Source organism: Hyperolius riggenbachi, chromosome 3 (assembly GCF_040937935.1).
Source record: "Hyperolius riggenbachi isolate aHypRig1 chromosome 3, aHypRig1.pri, whole genome shotgun sequence".
Lineage (NCBI taxonomy): Eukaryota > Metazoa > Chordata > Amphibia > Anura > Hyperoliidae > Hyperolius > Hyperolius riggenbachi.
Genome location: NC_090648.1, coordinates 290,312,076 through 290,332,475, shown reverse-complemented (window position 1 = coordinate 290,332,475; position 20,400 = coordinate 290,312,076). Strand labels below are relative to the sequence as shown.

General features: G+C 40.0%; 1 protein-coding gene across 20 annotated transcripts in view; it reads left to right on the top strand.

Moving 5' to 3' along the window:
- FOXP2 (forkhead box P2) overlaps nucleotides 1-20,400 on the top strand; it is a 314,143-nt gene that overhangs the window by 222,041 nt on the left and 71,702 nt on the right. For all 20 annotated transcript variants that reach the window (XM_068276462.1, XM_068276460.1, XM_068276465.1 and 17 more), the window contains 2 exons: nucleotides 4,558-4,645; nucleotides 8,827-8,910. In XM_068276462.1, the coding sequence (XP_068132563.1) occupies nucleotides 4,558-4,645; nucleotides 8,827-8,910 (172 nt within the window). The remainder of the gene's footprint in view (nucleotides 1-4,557; nucleotides 4,646-8,826; nucleotides 8,911-20,400) is intronic.

The window sequence follows — 20,400 nt, the reverse complement described above, 5'->3', positions numbered from 1 at the left end:
CATTAGTGTCTTTATCTCTTATGTGTAGGAATAGATATGTTGCCAGAGCAATAAGTATTAACTCCTATTTTCAGATGCAGTGCCGCGTGCATTAAAAGGGGTGATTATAAAATAAGCAGGACACAGTATATGCAAAAGACCCTTCTGTAATCAGCACTAATATCCTTATGTTTAAGACCCACACATTTTTTTGTCTAAGAATCCAATTTGAATTCAAATTCACATTTTAAAATTACAAGGAGTAGATTTAACACTCTCACTCTTGAGAAAAAAAAATCTAATATATATATATATATATATATATATATATATATATATATATATATATATATATATATATATATATATATATATACATATATATATATATATGTATATATAAATATATATATAATGTATAGGAGATAACGTGTTTTTTAAAGGACAGTCACTAGTGTTCCTGATTAGATCTGCTGCCACCTACAGGAATTCACCTAATTTAATAATTTGTAAGAAGTGGGAAGTTACTGCATTCCTGTATACTTGTGTATCACTTCATCTTAATTTGTGGAGTATTATAAATGACATCATCCTGGTTCAAAAATTATTTCTAATAAATGGTTCTAAATTGGAGGGTAAATAAGGTGGTAATGCCCTCTAGTTGCTATTCACTGCCCTGCAGGTGTGTGTGTGTGTGTGTGTGTGTGTGTGTGCGTGCGTGCGTGCGTGCGTGTGTATACAGCATGTGACATTACTTCTTGACAAGCAACTGTAAAAATGAATTATGATATTAGAGTACATGAGTAGTTAGGAAAGCTGGCCATAAACCTTTAATTTTCTGGGGATGTCTTAGTTCCATCCACTTCCAGGAAGTCAACTTTACTCAATTTTTGGGACTTTCTTATAAAGTAGTAGCAAGCATGTCCACATTTATTTTTCATTCACTTTATTCCCAGATTGCCCCTTACATAGAACTTCAATTTGTAAAGTGAAGATCAGATTGTTCTGATTGCCATACCATTATTGCAAGACCACCAGAACAGGTGCTTTTGGTGCCTCCATTTCAGCACAGTTTATCCTTTGCTGTGTCATCTTTCAGCAGTCATACTAAGCTTACAAATTTCTGTCAGAGAGTGTGAAGCTTCCTGTGAGGGTAAACTCAAGCTTAATGATAGGGGTTGTGTAGCTGGACCTTTATATACAGTTACACCTGTGATTTTAACAGTAGTTTCAGTTCAGGGTAACTTCAGGTAAAATGTAGATGGCTCAGTTTTCCTGATGTACACAAATATTTTTATTCTGTTCCAACCCAGGTTGTAGTTATGCTCAATATGCTGCCAATACAAGTCCTTAGAGTTAGGTGTACTGCAAGGGAAGGTTCGTGTTGGGCTATATTTTGGAATAATGTGTAAGTGTTAGATATTATGGAAGCGGTGAATTTTTATGTTGGGCATCCGGTGCAAGGCTTTTATAATGATCAGTAATTTTTGTAGACACCCTAGTGCAGGAAAGCAGGTGTTGTAACATATGCAATATTTACAGCTTTACATTCAGCACATTTAATCTGTATTATTGGGTTGCTTTGAGGTCAAATGGCTTGTGAGTGAATGCAGTAGCTCACAGCAATGACTCAGCAATCATCTTTCAGTGTTTTCATCACTGTGTACAATTAGCAGAGGGCAGCTAGTGTGATATGTTGCCTTTTATGCAAATATTATAAATTTAGCTCTGAACAATTCTTGCTATTGCCGAATGCCAACCCACATACACAAAAGAAGTGGAAGGTAACTTGCAGCTTTATAGTGATCAAACATTGTGGCAATGTTAAAACCACTGTACCAAAAAGTTCTTATTACAGGTGCATGCACATGATTTCAGTCTAGTGCTTACAACCTGATATGACCACTGGGATTTGGCATTTCCTGTTTCCTTCTGTTTGTGTATTGAATGAAAATCAGTCTTCCACTGATCACAAATTCTGAATTTCAAATACATCTGGAATGTCTAGACATCTGAGGGGACTACATCATATACCTCCATCATATTGCAGCAGCCACTGAAGTTGGAGAACATGAGTGGTGTAGCAAACCTGGGCTGGATCTTTTTACAAAATGTCTGGTATTAGGTGGTAAAGGTTTATAGGCATCGTCTGTGCCTTATTAGACCATAGTGAGGAGTTCTGATAAGGTTAGGCAATTGGTTTCTAACATAACAGTTGCATGCTTCCATGGCAAGACTTTATTTGTAATAAAACCTTGACAGCGGGGATTTATTTAAATAAAAAAAGGTTCTCGCTATTGGTTCATGTACGTGAGTGTAGTCACACAACTACTATTTTACTAACCATTCAGCCGACCCCACTGTGTTCTGAATGACTCAGACGATGGTGGCACAGATTGCCATCTGTTTACTGAAAAATCCAGTATAGGCTGGCTGGATCACTTTTTTTTCTCCAACGTAAGAAAATCAACATTTTTGTGTGACACTTGGCTGTAGAGTGATCTCTTTACTGTAATAATGTGCTGCTAACCCAACAAAATCCAGTCAATGTATTTTCACAAGGTTTGCTGTTCTTTGATCTGATAGGTGTATGTTTGCTCAGGCATTTTAATAAATGTATGCATAGGCAGTGAGAGATTATTAGTGCACAATAGTCTTACAAAATTATGGTAGTTATGAGAAAATATAGTCATTTTCATTTCCGCAAATGTTTTGAGAACATTTTTCACATTTTTTTTAAGATGAAAATATTTATAAAAGTTAGTCCCTGGGTGTAAGAAAACACATTTTGTTTCAAAATACAGTGAGAAAATTAATTCTGGTGAAAGTTCTTATTTTCATATAAAAAGTATACTGTGCAAAATTTGCAATTGATAAAAAAAATGGAAATTTCAATGACTTTGAACATTCATAACCATCCCTACTTATAGAAATAACAATCATGACTACCAGCAACCTTAAAGGATACCCGAAGTGACATGTGACATGATGATAGACATGTGTATGTACAGTGCCTAGCACACAAATAACTGTGCTGTGTTCCTTTCTCTGACTGAAAGAGTTAAATATCAAGTATGTAAGTGCCTGACTCAGTCCTGACTCAGACAGGACATGACTACAGTGTGACCCTCACTGATAAGAAATTCCAACTATAAAACACTTTCCAAGCACAAAATGGCTTCTGAGAGCAAGAAAGAGATAAAAAGGGGAATTTCTTATCAGTGAGGGTCACGCTGTAGTCACTTCCTGTCTGAGTCAGGACCGAGTCAGCCACTTACGTACCTGATATTTAACTCTATCAGGCAGAGAAAGAAAAAAAGGAACACAGCATAGTTATTTGTGTGCTAGGCACTGTACATACACATGTCTAACTCCACATGTCACTCCAGGTATCCTTTAGCAAAATGAAGCCTAGCCTGCAAAGGGTCACAAATGGTTACACTTTATATTAAGACCCTCTCATCCTTCTATTTTGCCCTGCCAGTTTTACCTTTCTGGTGTTCATGGGCATTTTAACACATATAGATTAAGAATTCCCATTTTTAGAGTATTCAGTAGAGAACCAGTACCACTAGGACTTTACCAGTACCCAATACTATAAAGGCTATGGTAGATATAATTTTGCTTTCTTAAAGAGAAGTTATTTGCAGATATTCAGCTTCACATGAGCAAGAAGGTACAAGACAGGTGGTTTGTGCGCTCACTCAAAGCTGCGTAGTGCCTTTTTTTTGAAGACAGCAGATTATATTTGTCATTGATCTATCTGTTATTCTCCCTCATTTCCTGGACTAATTAAATAGAGATGAAAGACTAATGAGATTGTATATGGCTCGTTAAATGCCTTATTCACACATATGTAGATATATTTACTTGACTATTTAGACAAAACAGAATGGGGTTCAGCCCTTTATATGCAACTTATGAATATTTAGTTATACTTTTACAACAGTCTTTGCCCCCAAATTAATATATATTTTTTATAATTGAAAGGTGTTTGATGTCTAAAATGCCTTTCTCCATAATACAGACATATAAAAAGATTATTGGATATTTTGAGGAAACTCACACAAACACTGAAGGAATATACACAGAACAAAGGTAAAGGTAATGCGAGCTCCAGCGCATTAGTTATTGCCTCGGATTGTACATTAGCTCCTTACAGTAGAGTATCTTATTTAATTTAAAGTTGCGCATTTTAACAAAGGCTCTAGCCAAGCTACAAAAAGTCATATTCCCCGCATTACTGTACTGTGTTGTTTTGAAAGCTTTAAATGCAAATATCAATCTACTCACATTGTTACTATGGATGTATGAAAAAATATAGTTCACCTTCTGCACTGTGGATTCTCAGATGTATTTAATTGATTTACACACATGGTTACATCCAAATGCTGATGCTCAATCAATAAGTTACGAAACACTTCTGTAGTTGCTATTATAGGTAACACATTGTTGGGACATCTGTTATGTTTGCTATTTTTACATGATTGCCTTTTGTTTCTCCAACAGAATGCTAACATTATTAATCACATTTGGTGTTATATTGTCCACTGATCCTTTGTTTTGCTTCTTGACCAGGCACCTTAACAATGAGCACGCTTTGGATGATAGAAGTACAGCTCAATGCAGAGTCCAAATGCAAGTAGTTCAACAGCTAGAAATTCAGGTGGGTGATCAGTCTAAGAATTCTAAAAGCATTGAAGAGCAATGATCAGATTTGCCATCTGTCTTATGCTAGCCACACATTTTTGGGTCTTAGTGTGGTTTTCTTAGCCCTTTCCATTCCATTTTAGTGATATAACCCATGTTCCCTCCCCCAGCACCTACTTTTTCTGCTGTGTGGGGGAGAAATTAGTAATTTCTGGGTGCTGAGCGTCAGGGGGTATGGTAAGGTCTCTACCTCTTTACATTAGTGCATGGAGGCGACACACCATCAGCAAAAGGGGACGCAGCACTAGCTGGCATGCTGTAGCTCCATCCCATTCCACACACACAATAGCCTGACGCCATGCAAGACTAGATACAGCAATGGCACCCCTAGTGGCAAGCTCAAATGCGCTGATGTAAACTTTATTTTACGCGGCACATTGGCGAAGCTTGGGGCCGGCGGAGATTAAAGTGTCGGATTTGATTTAAAGAGGCAGATGTCAGACTAGATGTGGCATTGTTCCCCTAGCTGCAGCAATGCTTTCTTGTGTAGGACTATATCCAACATTGGTGCTGAGCTGGAAAATTTCCAATAATCGGTAATTGTTAACATATGTGTTTGGTTTTGCATTAATTCATATATTATTTTCAAATATCATCAATATAATGCCTTTTAAGCCAACAGCAAGCAATAATATACTCAGAATCATTTCAACAGTACTTTTTCACCTACTTTTTGGTACCTTTTCAGTTGCAGAATGCTGAAAAGTTAGGAAGATCAAAAATGATGTAGGAGAAAACTTAGGAGAAAAAGTGAAATTAATAAGGGCTATGAAGTCCAGAAATAAACAGTAGGCTCTAAGTTTTTTTTTCCACTAACACATTAGATGTGAATCTGCCTATTGATTTACGTGGGCTGTCAGGTCTATAGCAAAGAAATACAAACACGTATACTAAAGAGGTACTGTAGTGACATAATGTAGAACAGTGCTGTCCAACTGGCGGCCCGCAGGCCGCATCCAGCCCGCCAGGCCACCTGCTGCGGCCTGCTCGTCTCCCTGGGATGCAGGCATGGCTTGCGCTATGGGCGCCATGCCTGCTCCCTCTTACTGTGTCCCCGCTGGCCTCTCCGGTGTCGCCGCTGGCCCCTCCTATGTCCCCCTGCTGCCGCTGCCTCTTCTATGTCCCCCCGCTGCCGCTGCCTCACAGATCAGACCTCACAGATCGCGGCGACTGATGTAAACAGAGGGCGCATGGTACCCGCACGGAGTACGTCACATGCGGAAGTGAATCATTAGTCACTTCCACATGTGACGTTCTGCCGCGCGGGTGTCATGCGCGCGCTCTGCTTGCTTCAGTCGCCGCGATCTGTGAGGTCTGATCCAGCGGGGAGACCGGAGAGGCCAGCGGGGAGACCGGAGAGGCCAGCGGGGACACAGGAGAGGCCAGCGGGGACACAGGAGAGGCCAGCCCCAGAGGTAACGCGCTCGCTACTGGTGGGGGCACCTGTCACTAACTGGGGGGGCACCTGTCACTATCTAACTGGGGGGCACCTGTCACTATCTAGCTGGGGGGCACCTGTCACTATTTAAGTGGGGGGCACCTGTCACTATTTAAGTGGGGGGCACCTGTCACTATCTAAGTGGGGGGCACCTGTCACTAAAGGGGCATTCTGCTTATTTATGTGAAATGCTGTCTATTTATGTGCCTCATGACTGCTGAATTTGTCGTGTTGGGGGCCTCATGATTGCTGAATTTGTCTTGTTGGGGTCCACATGATTGTTGGGGGCCTCATGATTTGTTGGGGGCCTCATGATTGCTGAATTTGTCTTGTTGGGGGTCACATGATTGCGAACTGTGAGACTATGGAAAAGCTGAATCGTCATCATGAGACAATAGCATTAAACCTACTTTTTTAGCTTTTTAAAACGAAAAATAAAACTGGGAGGTTCTAAAAAAAAAACCACATTTTTCAGGAGTAGGATGGATGAAATTGTTTATCTTCACAGTTTATTTTCAACTTGGATTTTCCATAATGTTCATGTATGAGTTAAAACGTTTGTATGTAGTTTAAATTGCTGTTGCCACTTTGCGATAAGTGACTTTTGGGTTGCAGTTTGGACACTCGGCCTCCAAAAGGTTCACCACCACTATCCTAATCTAATGTCCCACATTGCTAAGTTCATGTAAATTTGTCTCCACCCGTGGCCACACCCGCATTCTGGTCCATGGCCACACCCATTTTTCGGCGCGGCTTCACCATTATTTTAAATTGCATTTTGTGAAAAGTGCTGCCAATCTAATTATCCTTTAATTGCATTTTTTCCGGGGGGGGGGGGGGGGGGGGGGCTGCGGCTCTAGCAAGAACCTTCGGCCCTCCACCATGGGGGCTGAAAAAAAAATGGCCCTCCATGCCCATGAAGTTGGACAGCACTGATGTAGAATATGTCACTACATTATTCAGGAGACTCACTTTAATGTTAATTATCCTGGTTTAAGCATCAGCAATGCTGATTATCACATAAATTATCCTGGTTTCAGCATCAGTAACACTTCCTATATCTATATATTGCTGTATTTTGGTATATAGCCCCGACCTTCTAGAGTATTATCTTGCCGTGTTGGACTCAAAGTGCTTTAAAGCTGCAGCCACTAAGGTCATGCTCAATAGGCCACTTTGCATGCTTAGGGAGGAGTCTTTCCCAAGGACTCCTTGCTGAACAGGTACTGGTCCAAGCCAGGATTCAAACCCTGGTCACCCATGTAAAAGACAGTGCCCTTAAAGTAAACCTGTCAGGGGAGAAAAAGTTCTAATTTACTTGCAAGGGGCTTCTTCCAGCCCCGCAAAGTCTTACAGGTCCCTCGGTTTCCTCACTTCGTGCTCCGCAGATCAGCTGATTAGCTTTCTCCTGTGACAGGTACACTTTAAGGACACTGTCTTTGACATGGATGACCAGGGTTTGAATCCTGGCTGGGGCTGATACCTCTTCGGCAATGATTCATTGGGAAAGAGGGGTTAAAGTCAACCTGAGGTGTGACTGATATGAATCCCAATGGTCTTGTTGACAGGGAATGAGTTGCAGCAATCAAAAACTGATAAATGTTCTATATCTCCTTAGGACTTTCATCTCACATAACAGGACATACAGCAATAAAAAGAATATTCTCATCATATATTGATTAGCATTAAACATATGCACTGGTATTTTTTTCACATGTTCTGTTTTTTTTGTAGGCTGTTTATTATCCATTGTATTGTCAATAACCTGCAAATATATATAATAAGCTATTTGATCCATTGTCCCATGTGTTCATTTAGCCTGAAGAATACATCCCGTAACAGCTATACACTTTAATTCTTATTTATTATTAAATTCAAAAAGATATTCTACATAAATCCTCAATGCGGACTCTGTGTGTCAGGTGGCCAATTATTCATTTTTTTTTTTCTAACTACATCCTGACTGACAGACAGGTAGGGTCCATCATTTGTACTCTGTTAAGCATAGTTGCTTTTGCAGTGGCAGAGTTTAGCATTTCACACTGTTTGGTCCCTGTCATTCTCTACAATTAGATTGATGATGGCAGAATGCAGAGGGCACTAAATGGACCTCAGTGGAAAAGAAAGAAATGAAAAGAGAGTCCCAAACAACAGTTTGCTTAGGGTACCTTTGAACTCTTCATTGGCACTGGTTCACAGCAAAGTCTGTCTTGAGGATGTCAAGGAAGACACTAAAGAGCTTATAATGATCAATTTGAGAAACTTGCTACGTTTCGGCACAGCTACATTTTTGGTGATCTTGCTAAAAGATAATATGAATCAATTTGATATAAATTGAACCAGTGTCTTGCAAGTAAAATCAGCTTGATAAATACAAACACAATACACTGAATGAATGAAAGGCTTTAAGTGATTTGTTGTTCTTGATCGTAAAATCCGTACAAATGATCACAGGTTCATAGACTGAAAAAAAAATCCTTGTATTTCACTGCTTTTTATTTAAAACAAACTATATATGTTTTTTTTTCCCTTCCTCTGGCTGGCAAAGTGCATCCTTTCATTCATACAGTATGCAACTCTGCATTTTATGTGCTGGACTCATTACTTGGAGACATGCTTGATGATAAGATATATCACTAAGATAAAATAGCTATATCAGTCATTCCTGAAATGCTTCTGATTTTACTCCTTCTTAACAGCTTTCTAAAGAGCGTGAACGTCTTCAAGCAATGATGACCCACTTGCACATGCGACCCTCAGAGCCCAAGCCATCTCCAAAACCTGTAAGTGCATATTGCTTTATAAACAGTAAATAGGTCTATACATGTAACCGACTAAGAAAATGAACAATTTTGTGACAGTTTGAAAACAATGAGTGTGATGAAAAATATTGCAATAAAATGGATGTAAAATGCAATATCTTGTCAAATTGTATGTTTCTGTAGAAGTAATGCTATCTTTAACACAATCTATCCAATCTACACTGTGGGTGACACTAAACAAACTACACCTATAAGTGCAGAAATCATTACCTTCAGCGCAGAGCCAGGAAAGAGATCTAAGTGTGATAGTTTCACTCATTGCCAGAGACTATCAGCGGAGCGTTGAACAGTGCAGATGATCATGCTGGAAAAACACCAATTCTAGGTGGTTTTAGAAATTGTTTTCAAAATATGCTGCAGATCTCTGCTATAATTAATTGTCTTCAGCTTCTCATTATATTTTAATTTATTTTAAGAGGTGGACTTTGCCAAGTATAATAACCAATAAAAACAACCCTAAATTATATGGATGTGTGTGATTGATTTTACTAATTATTTAACCACTGGTAGCTTTTATGTAGTGCTTTACAATGTATATTGACCTGCTACTGCTCACTGTCCACCAGGGAGCTTGCAATTTCTAAGGTTAATATTTGTGAAGAAGCCAATTAACTTACTAGCCGGAAAATAAAAAAACTTTTTTTTTTGTAGTGTGAACACAATAAATAAATAAGACAAATATGCTAAAAACATTATGTACACAGGATTTAAAGTGTACTTTAAGTCACAAAAAGTACAGCATTCTTTTCAATTGGATCAGGCTGAAATTCAATAAGCCAATGATATTAGAAGTTGTTTTTATCATATCCTGAAGTATTGATACTCAAATTGCTGCCAGAGCTCAACTAAGAAGACAAAATAGGGATTTGGGACAACAGCATTTATATCTATTTTTTTAAGTCTCTGATGTGAACTATTTATTGTATGCAATGCCAAGGAAGTTAGAAAAGTTTTGGGAAACTGTTCATGAACTCTAAAGCAAACCTGAACTGATATAAGTAGCTAAATGCAACTATCTGGTACTGTCCCCTACAGTTTTACTTACAATCTTACGCTCCCGGCTTCCTCCTGTGTTATTTTTGTTCCCTATTATTGCTGATTCTTCTATTTGCCTTGGCTGGAAGTGGCCCAGTTGGCTGCCATGAAAGAACGTGTTATTACTGAGCATGTGTGAGTTCACAAATTGTGCAAGCTAGAGGCCTGCAGCGGGTCGGGTACCCGCGCGTAACCCGAAATGCGGGTCGGGTTCGGGTACCCGAAGTGATTTAAGGTGCGGGTAGCGAGTTGCGGGTGCGGGTAGGGTTGCGGGTAGCGGTCTGCGGGTGCGGGTCGCGGGTAGTGAAAGCAAGCAAGTAAACCTTCTTTAGCTTTGGTTTGTGTATAAAAATAGGTTTTATTAACTTTACAGCTCAATGTTACTTTAAATGTGCACTTTAGAATAAAATGTAAAAAAGCGGGCCTGCTGTCGCGGGTCGGGTGTGGGTAGCGGTTCTGCGGGTGCAGGTCGGGTTGTGGGTATCAAATTCACCAGAAAGCGGGTCGCGGGTCGCGTGCGGGTATGAAAAAGTGGACCCGCGCAGGCCTCTAGTGCAAGCCCAGTAAAAAGAATTGTTCAATCACAAAGGAAAGTAGATGTGCCTGATCGGGTCCTCATGCTTAGTTTGTGAACTCCAGTATGCTCGGTACAAATGCGCTTGTTTACTGTGCTGCCTGTGGGAGAAAGGCTGGATGGAGCCACTTCTGGGCAAATTGATTCAACTTCCCCACAATTGACTACAAGAAGCTTTGATAACTTGGAATGGGAGTAATGCTAAAGGAAATAGGGAGGGTAGGAAGGTACATGAAATTAAAAGGTGCAGCACCATATAGTAGATTTAGCAGTTTTTTCAGTTCAAGTACCTTTTAAAGTACTCCGTGCTTTATAATTTTCATAGTATTAGACATTTCAGAAAATCTTTGTACATGTTTAGCTGTGACATGATTGAACTTCGAATACACAAATAAAGCAGTACTGAGAAACACTCTCACTTATCTAGAGAACCACAACCACATCTCATTTTCCAGTCTCATCAGTCCTTAAAGAGAACCTGTACTGTGCAAAATTATTTAAAATAAACACTCAAGGTAACTTCAAATGAACATCACATAGTTACCTTGCCATCAATTCCTCTCAGAAGCTCACCATTTTCTTCTGACAATGATCCCTTCCAGTTCTGACAACATTTTGTCAGAACTGAAATATATCAGTTGCTCTCAGTTATATATCAGTTGCTGTCAGTTACAGCTGAGAGGAGAACTGATATGTCCATGTTTCCCTATGGCTCAAGTGGGCGATGTTACAGTTTAACTGTGTGCTGGCCAGAAAGCTGTTATGGTGTAATGGCCATTTTCAAAATGGAGGACGGAGAATTCCATTGATCACAGTGGACAAACAGGATTCAGGAGAGGGAAAAAAAGATGGAGGAGTAGACTACACAGGAGGCAAGTATGGCTTGTGTATGCTTATTTTGACTTTTAATTCTCAGTTCAGGTTTTCTTTAAAGGGAACCTGAAGCTAATACAATTATTTAAAATAAACACATGATGTAGCTGCAAATGAATATTACATATATGCCTCACCGTTAGTTCCTCTCGGAAGTTCACCATTTTCTTCTTACAGTGATTCCTTCCGGTTCTGACAATATTTTGTCAGAACTGAAATATACCAGTTGCTGTCCGTTATATATCAGCAGCTGTCAGTTACAACTAAATGTGCAAGGTAATGTCCATGTTTCCCTATGGCTCAAGTGGGTGATATTATAGTTTAACAGTGTTCTGGCCAGGAAGCTGTTATGGGGTAGTGGCCATTTTCAAAATGGAGGACGGAGAATTCCATTGATCACAGTGGACAAATGGGACGCAGGAGAGGAGAAAGAGATTGAGGAGTAGAATACACGGAAGGTAAGTATGACCTGTGTATCGTTATTTTGACTTTTTATTTTCAGTTCAGGTTCTCTTTAAGACAATCTCTGGCTTAATATTATTATTTATTTAGTTATATAGTGCCAACATCTTCCAAAGCGCTGCAATATGTGATTAAGGAACTATGTTTTATTAACATGTCCTTGTATACAGCACACAGTGGCAGATAAGGTATCAGCTGGATAATGGTGCAGTTATCATGATCTGACATCCACAGGTGGAAATGTACCATATTATAATCAAACATAACACATTTATGGAAACATAAAAACTATTTTCTCTTGGACATTTATATGCATTGCAAAGATTTGAGCAAAACTTACCAAAAAAAAGTTGATCTCCTTTCCTTTGGGTTTTTTATCAGGGTCCCAATTGTTCTGCAGGAAACTGCAGTTGGGTGTGGCTGCACATGGGCTGTCAGCAGACATTTGTAAATTTAAATTCACTGTGGATATGAACAATCCTCATTGGAGACCGAGTTTAGAAATACATAAGAAATAAATGCAAATTAAAAATCTGATGTTTTAAATATACCTAAGGAAAAGTAGAAGAATTGTTCTTGCTACACAAGTTTTTATTTACTGAGAAAATGAAATAAACTGTGAAATATGACCACAGAGCCACTACATTGCTCTGCATCATATTTTTCTATCACCTCCTCTGTGTCTAAAATTGACCTAACATTTACATTACTGTAAATGTATTTATTACTGTTGCTATGCTTTGAACACTTCATTATCATTTTTTTTTATGAATTTGGGTTATAACACCCAGCGTCAGTTAAATGGCACATACTGTGCTTCTTACTTAATAAGAAAACACAGAGGCTCTTGCTATGTTCTTTTTTTCAGCATGCATTTGCACTTTTAACCCATCACAGCCTGCACAGTGACAAAGTTCAAGTTAGGGTGTTTCTCTTTGATAAAGCCTGAAATTTCATTTGAATAAAATGAGTTTTCTCTTAGCTTCCTATAGCACAATGTAGATAATCACAAGATGGAATAATTGTCTCATAAATCCATCAGGAATCCGCAGCATGTTCGTTTCCAATTAATTATTCAATCAGTGAATTTTTTAAAACTCCAGCAGCATGGTTACATTGACGCTAATAAAGAATTTTCAGCCTATAATCCAAAACAGAACCTGAATGAATAATGTAATTGAAGTATTACATTACATAAACCACACATGAAAGAATTGCTAATTGTGTTTGATGGCGAGCAATTAATACAGAATCTTAGATGAATGATTTAAAACAAAACCACAGTTTAAAAATCCCACCGAAAAAAAAGAGATAACTGGAATAGTGCAGAGGATCACCTACATTTTTTTACCCTACGCAAAATAGAAGAAAAAGGCTAAAAACTGATATGATAGGAGAGATTTATGATTTTGTGTGTACTGTCTGTTGAGACAACCCACACATTTGATAAATATTAATAGGATGAATTTATTACCAGGGAGAAATGAGCTCTGTTGGTTCATCACTGCACCCTTAACAGCTATCAGTACATGAACACAAGGTGCAACCGCACTATTATATGACCCCATTTACTCTCTGAATGGTACTTCATTAAACGGTACCTTTTGGCCATGCTATGGATGGATGAAAATCAAAGTTATCAAGGCTGCAAGTCCTGAATAATGAGTTTCACCCAACCTTGAATATATTCAGATGAGCTAAGGTGGTTAAGTGTTCATCTTAGTTTTTACATGCTTTTCCTTACTTAATAATACATTCTTCTTTATCGGTTCATGATTGCATGCCTACAAACATGTTATGCTTGTTATGGCTGGCTGCTAAAATAAGTTAGCGGAACATTGTAAACATGTTCATTTGCATACATATAGAAAATGAAATTCCTGAAGCTTATTTTGAACATATTTATCTGACATATTTCTGGCTTTAATCTTTTTTTTTTTTATTGTAATGCGAACAGTGGAAAGCGGGAGTCTATGTTCTTGTCTGATACTCCCATATAAATTGATACAAGGCTTATAAAAGTAATGTAAATAATATATCGCTTTGCACTTACTCAGTCTGCTGCTTTAGGGAGCCCATGAAATGCGTTTTAAAAATATGGAGCAAATTATGCAGTGTCTTCACTCAGCAGACTTTATTTTTGGCTGATAGTGCAGGGCTGGGTAATCAGGAGGAAGAAAATTTGACAGTTCTTGGAGAAGTGTAGACTTGGAAACAGAGACTCTGTCTCAAGATGCCATTTACTGGTGTATCCCATAAATGCAGGCAGTGAGCAGTACTTCTCATCACACTCAGATTATTAGCTCCAGTTTCTACACTTCTCAATTAGGAGCCCTTTCTGTCTTGTTTCATTCACTTTAATAGTTGTGCACTACACATTTCTGTCTATAATTCAGTCTATTTTTACACATAATTGCATACTTTCTGGAAAAGCTAGGACACACACAGACACACACACACACAAACAGACACGCACACATATTTTTTTTATTTTTAGTATGATTGTTGTTGTACACCTCAACAAATTCTATAGAGCTTTACAGTATTCATACAATAATTTACACCTCCAAAAAATGTCAGTGACTTCCATGGTCTTAAGCACTCCATAGACATTTGAGGGAGGTTGGATGTGCAGTAACACCCTGATTACTCTTTGGAGCTTACTGACAGCAGACTTGTATGCCAGGAGAAACACTTACCTTGCCCAAGCTCGTAACCATTGTGAAGCTGTGTATGGAAGGGACTATATAGGTGGAAAAGAAACACTGGAGGACAAAACTCAATCATTGATGTGAACTGTAACCTTAACCTTGCAAAGCAGTTGTGCTGACCTCAATATCAATTCTCTAGTAGGATTAAAGTAATATGATCTCCTAATCAGGCCTTTGTCTATAGTGTAAAATTAAATAGTACAGTCTGTTCTTTCACTTTAAGGAATCAAGTGTAGCTAGTAATGTAGTTTACAGCAACTTGTAGTGAAGTCACATTGCCACAATAGTATGTATATTTATGCTCAAGAATTCAAATGCAGTTTGGGAAAAGCAAGTTCCTCAGATGCATACTACATCATTGTCTCCTAAAAAAAGAGAATGTTTTTTTTTTCTTGTATTATTTGTATGGCAAATCTTAAGAAAATGAGTTTATTGAACTAATGGTAGCTGACAGTACCAAATAAATACTTTCAGGTGTGCTTTCAGAACCATTGGTGTATTGCACAGATACAAGGAAGAAAGTATACACACTCAGGGCTTGTTTCCACTGTTGCGACGCGATTTCGGACGCATTCCGACGCTTGTAAAAGCGCATGCGGATGCGTTTCCACATGCGTTTTTACCCGCGATTTCGCCTGCGATTTCGCATGGCAGGGTGCCATGCGAAATTAACCATGACACTGCCAGGGCTAAATAAAATTGAAAAAGGTGCGAAATCGCACGCGAAATCGCGGGTAAAAACGCATGTAACAAACGCATGCGTTTTTACTATTAAATACATTAGCGGCGATTCGCACGGATTCCCGACGCAGGCGAAATCGTTGGCTCTTTTGTGCGTTTTTTTCACGCTGAAAAAAACGCACCTCAAAAACGCTACAGTGGAAACAGGCCCATCCACTTGTATTTCATGTGCGGATCTGCATGCGTTGGACGCATGCAGATTCGCGATAGTGGAAACGAGCCCTCAGGTGGCTGCTGACTCTGAGATTTAATTAAATCAAATACCATGCACATAGTAAAAGCAAGAGTTCTAAACACATTTAAAAGAGTGTCTCTTTCTCTTTGCAGTTGTACAGATGCAGACTTAAAGAGAAACTCCGACCAAGAATTGAACTGTATCCCATTCAGTAGCTGATACCCCCTTTTACATGAGAAATCTATTCCTTTTCACAAACAGACCATTAGGGGGCGCAATATGACTGATATTGTGGTGAAACCCCTCCCACAAAAAACTCTGAGTACGTACTCTTGGCAGTTTCCTGTCTGAACATTGCTGCATTGTGGGAAATAGCTGTTTACAGCTGTTTCCAACTGCCAAAAAAGCATGCAGCAGCTACATCATCTGCCAACAGTAAAAATGTCACCATGTAATAAATGTCAGAATGTAAATCAGGGATTTAAAAGATTTTACAATGGGCAAACGCTGACTAAATCATTTATACATAATTATTGTAAAAATGAAGCACTTTGTTATTACATTATTTTCACTGGAGTTCCTCTTTAAGTTCCTGAAAAGGGTGATTCTGCATTTATCTTCCCGCTATTTATAGAGGGGAATACATTTTCAGTATTTAGGTTTGTGATAAAGCCGATAATGAGAACATTTTCTGCTTTTAAGCAAATTTGAAGTGGATTTAAAATATAAAACAGATGCTCACCTATGGAGAAGGAAGGTTCTGGGTCCTATAGAGCCTTTCTCTCATGGTCTCCTGATTCCAGGGCTGTCACCCCCCATTCAAATCTGCTGCCACAGGAGGCTTCAGGAGCCGGAGTGTTCCCGAGGTTATGGGGATCCGTCCTGCGCATGTGAGAGGGCACCCTCATGCACTTTCCCAAAGCCTTCCGAAGTGTCACAGAGCAGTATTCAATCAATGGGTGGAATACCTCTAACTGGGGTGATGACGCTGGAAGGAAGGGACCATGAGGGGAACAGGAAAGCTCTATAGGACCCAGAGCCTTCCCTTTCCATAGGTAAGTATCTTTTTTTTTTTTTATCCACTTCAGATTTGCTTTAAGTATCTCAGTAGCACAAGTGGTGTTTTTGCCTTCTTTAGTGAAAATCAGTGGGGTTCAGTACCCCTTTTTTGTTGGGGGGGGGGGGGGTGAAAGAAAAGCAAGTTTTTTTGTCACATAGAAACATGTTGTCACCCTAAAGTACTAGATACATAAGAGCACTGTTGTAAAAATAATAATAAAGAAAAAGATCTTAAATGTTTATTACAGTTATGGTTCAGTTACACTTTCCAAGCTGCCCTGAGCATGTGGAATAAAAGACACTGAAAATTCCCTTCCTAGAGAAAATGTGAAGCTCTATCTACTGGGTTCCTTGATTGTTATATACTATACCCTGTGATCTTGCACCTATTAGAAGCCATATTTTGGTAGGGTTCTATCTATTTTCCAAAGCTGGACTTTTAGTAACAATATGATCAGTGAAGGTTTCTGATAATAAAGTGATCTGGCATTTGTAAGCCTAATGGAATGAAGGAACCTGGTCAAAGCTCCTGGCTTTGACTTGTCCATCGGTAATAAATATATACACCAATATGATGCTAAAAACGATTGCATAATATCATTGACGATAATATGCACAGTTACTTGGCATCGTATTGGCATGCATGTGTGCTAGTCTTACCATGGCTGTTTGGACACACAGTCCAACCCTTGCACTGCAACAGCTTTGGAAGGTTTAAGTATATTACTGAAGATACTGTAACTGCATCAGTTCCAAGGTTCATTTCCATTGTTTGTTAAAATGTACAGAACATTTTGTATAAGTTAGTTATCAACTAGCCCATACAGTCATATCAATCCTTTCCATGTACTGATGAGGACCAAATCTCCAAAACAGGCTGTCTACATGTGAGGTTAATGTGGCTGTGCAATATCTAAAGCTAAAGGGTTGCTATACACCAGCAGTTCTGGATGCATGCCTGGCTTACAGGGGCGAAAAGGGATCATTTGCATATTCAGTAGTGGTGCATTGTGGGTAACCACAAATGTTCACTTATAGCTGAATTATTGCAAATTTCCTTCTGTTTTAAGAAGGCAAATTTCACCAAGCATTGGTTATATAAACTGATCAGCCAAAACATTAAAGGCCCGTTTCCACTAGTCATGAATATGCAGTGTTTTCCTGCATCTGAGCCGGATGGGAAAATTGTGCTTATTCTGTTGAATAGCATGCTGTCTGACTAATATGCTGGTGCGCTCCGGACAGAATGCAGCAGTTTTTCATAGCATGAGTCCAAACCCCTGTAGCCATGCATGACTTGGTTATGTTTATTGATCTTCGGATTTGCATCAGAATGGGTGCCACTGCCACATCCGATTCACAAACTGATGCAGCAGCCAGTGAAAATAAGCCCTTAAACCTTAGTTGCTGTTTCTGCCTCCCAATGTGCAAATTGCCTGCTCAATCATTTACTGGCTAAGTACTAGGATAGTCAGTGAGATGCACGGACTAAGCTTGCATTTATTGCATAATTATTGAACACTACTATACATGTTTCACCTTCCTTGGGTAAGGAAGTGGCAGGACCCCTAAACATGTAGTGTGCAGTCATTATGCAATAAACACCGCCACAGTATAGACTGTGGAGTGTCTCTTCATCTTCCTATTTACAAGTCATTAAACACTTTCCAAAAATGATGTAGGTCTGTCACTTGTCAAAGTCATCCAGCTTCTTAAGCTTGCCATTTTTCTGCTTTCAACTAATCCACTTCAAGAACTGCCAGTTCACTTGCTGCATAATACCCACCCCTTTACAGGTGCCATTGTAGCAAGATAATCAGTGGGATTTACCTCATATGTGTTGTGCCTGCTGAGTGTATATGTTACGGCCAAAACCAGAAATCAGCCAATTCTAGAATTGTCCGGCCATTTCTAGAACTGGCCGATTTGACGTCGGCCAAAGTCCAAAATGCTGGGAATTTCTGACATTGGCCGGCCAGTTCTAGAAACGGCCAAAGTCAGTCGGCCAAAGTCCAAAACGCACAAATCCCAGAACATCCCGGGTCCTGTCCAGCACCATGAATGGCACTCGGAACTTCCTCTCTGCTCTGAAAGATACAGCATAATAATCTTTTTTAAAGAAAAGCATTTCTTAGTTACAGCTGATACAAATCCTGCAATAAATCGGCAGTGTGTCTACATCCTGCTTTCTTAGGAGCAGACATATTGTTAACATGCTGTGCTTTTAAGTTAGCTGCTCTGCTGTGACAGTCAGGTGACACAGGGGAGAGATCAAATTACAGTGGTGATTAGTCACAGAAGAGGGGGGATGCATGGCTGGGGGTGCTTTGCTGGGGGGCTGTGCATGGCTGCGGGTGCTTTGCTGGGAACTTTGCATGGCTTTTGGCTGTGGGTGCTTTGCTAGAGGCTGTGCATGGCTGGTGGGGTCTTTGCTGGGGGGCTGTGTATGGCTGTGGATGCTTTGTTGGGGGGCTGTGCATGGCTGTGGGTGCTCTGCTGGGGGGCTGTGCATGGCTGTGGGTGCTCTGCTGGGGGGCTGTGCATGGCTGTGGGTGCTTTGTTGGGGGGCTGTGCATGGCTGGGGGGGTCTTTGCTGGGTGATTTTTGTGGCTGGAAATGCTTTACATGGTGGGGGGGCGGCTTTGCATGGCTGGGGGTGGGCTTTGCTGGGTGCCTTGCATAGCTGGGGGTGCTTTGCTGGGCACCTTGCATAGCTGGGGGTGCTTTGCTGGGCTAGGGGAGCTTTGGTAGAGGCGCTACTCAGACCTCCGATCAGGGTGACCAGAGAGGTGGAGAAAGGCAGAGCAGCGCGAATGCTACCCGCCTGGACCCATACACTTCATATGCGGAAGTGTTCAATGATGTTACGTCACTTCTGCATTGAAGTGTTTGGGTCCTGCGGGGCTCGTGTGAGCTGGCAGCTGCAATGCCTCTCTCTGCCTCCCTGGTACGGTCGCCCTGATCAGAGATCTGAGTAGCGGGGGAGGAGAGGTGAGTGGGGCTTTCTGGTGGTGGGGAGAGGAGAGCAGCTGGCGGCAGTGAGCGGGACTTGGCCGGCCACGTGAAGTCACAGCGCGTTCTGGCCAGCCGAAGTCCGATATTCATGCCCGTTTCGCACATTGGCCACATGAGCTGGCCACTTCACATTCTGACCAGCCAGAACCCGAAGTGGCCAGACTTCGGGTTCTGGCCGTAACATATACATATTATTCACTATTTATTAAAGTGATCAGAATGATTTCACACATTGGTTGTATAAATAATTGCATTTCACTGTGTATTGCTTTTTCTTTATTGTACTTTGTTATGCAATGGTAGACTTGAGCAAATGATTTTCATTTTACTAAATGCATGTATTAACTATGCAGACAGAGGCATAATGTAACCAGTAGTAGAGGGTTTGAAAGATGTTGTAGTGTTCACGATATGAACAAGCACATACAATTGGTGTTGTAAAAGCATGAAGTACAGCATTTAGTCATATCATCTCAGCCTTTTTATGTACGTAACAAAGAATTCCCATTTCACTCTGCTGGCTTTGAGTGGGAGCTGAATAACAGTTTGTGGTTTATTGGGAACAGATGCACTTGGGGATGCCTTCAGGGTGCCAGTCGTTATTATTAGACTGCTAATGTGCTTCTTCTGGCTGCTTCCCAAGAACGAGGAACAATTAGCTGGCATATGTTAATTTTTGTTTCCCTAACAAATCTCTCCACTGACTAAATGTGTAAAACAAATCCACAAAGAGAGATCAATCAATGCCGTACACACCATTTCTCCCTATTAAAATATGTTTCTCTCGGAAAGAATGTTTGGGATTT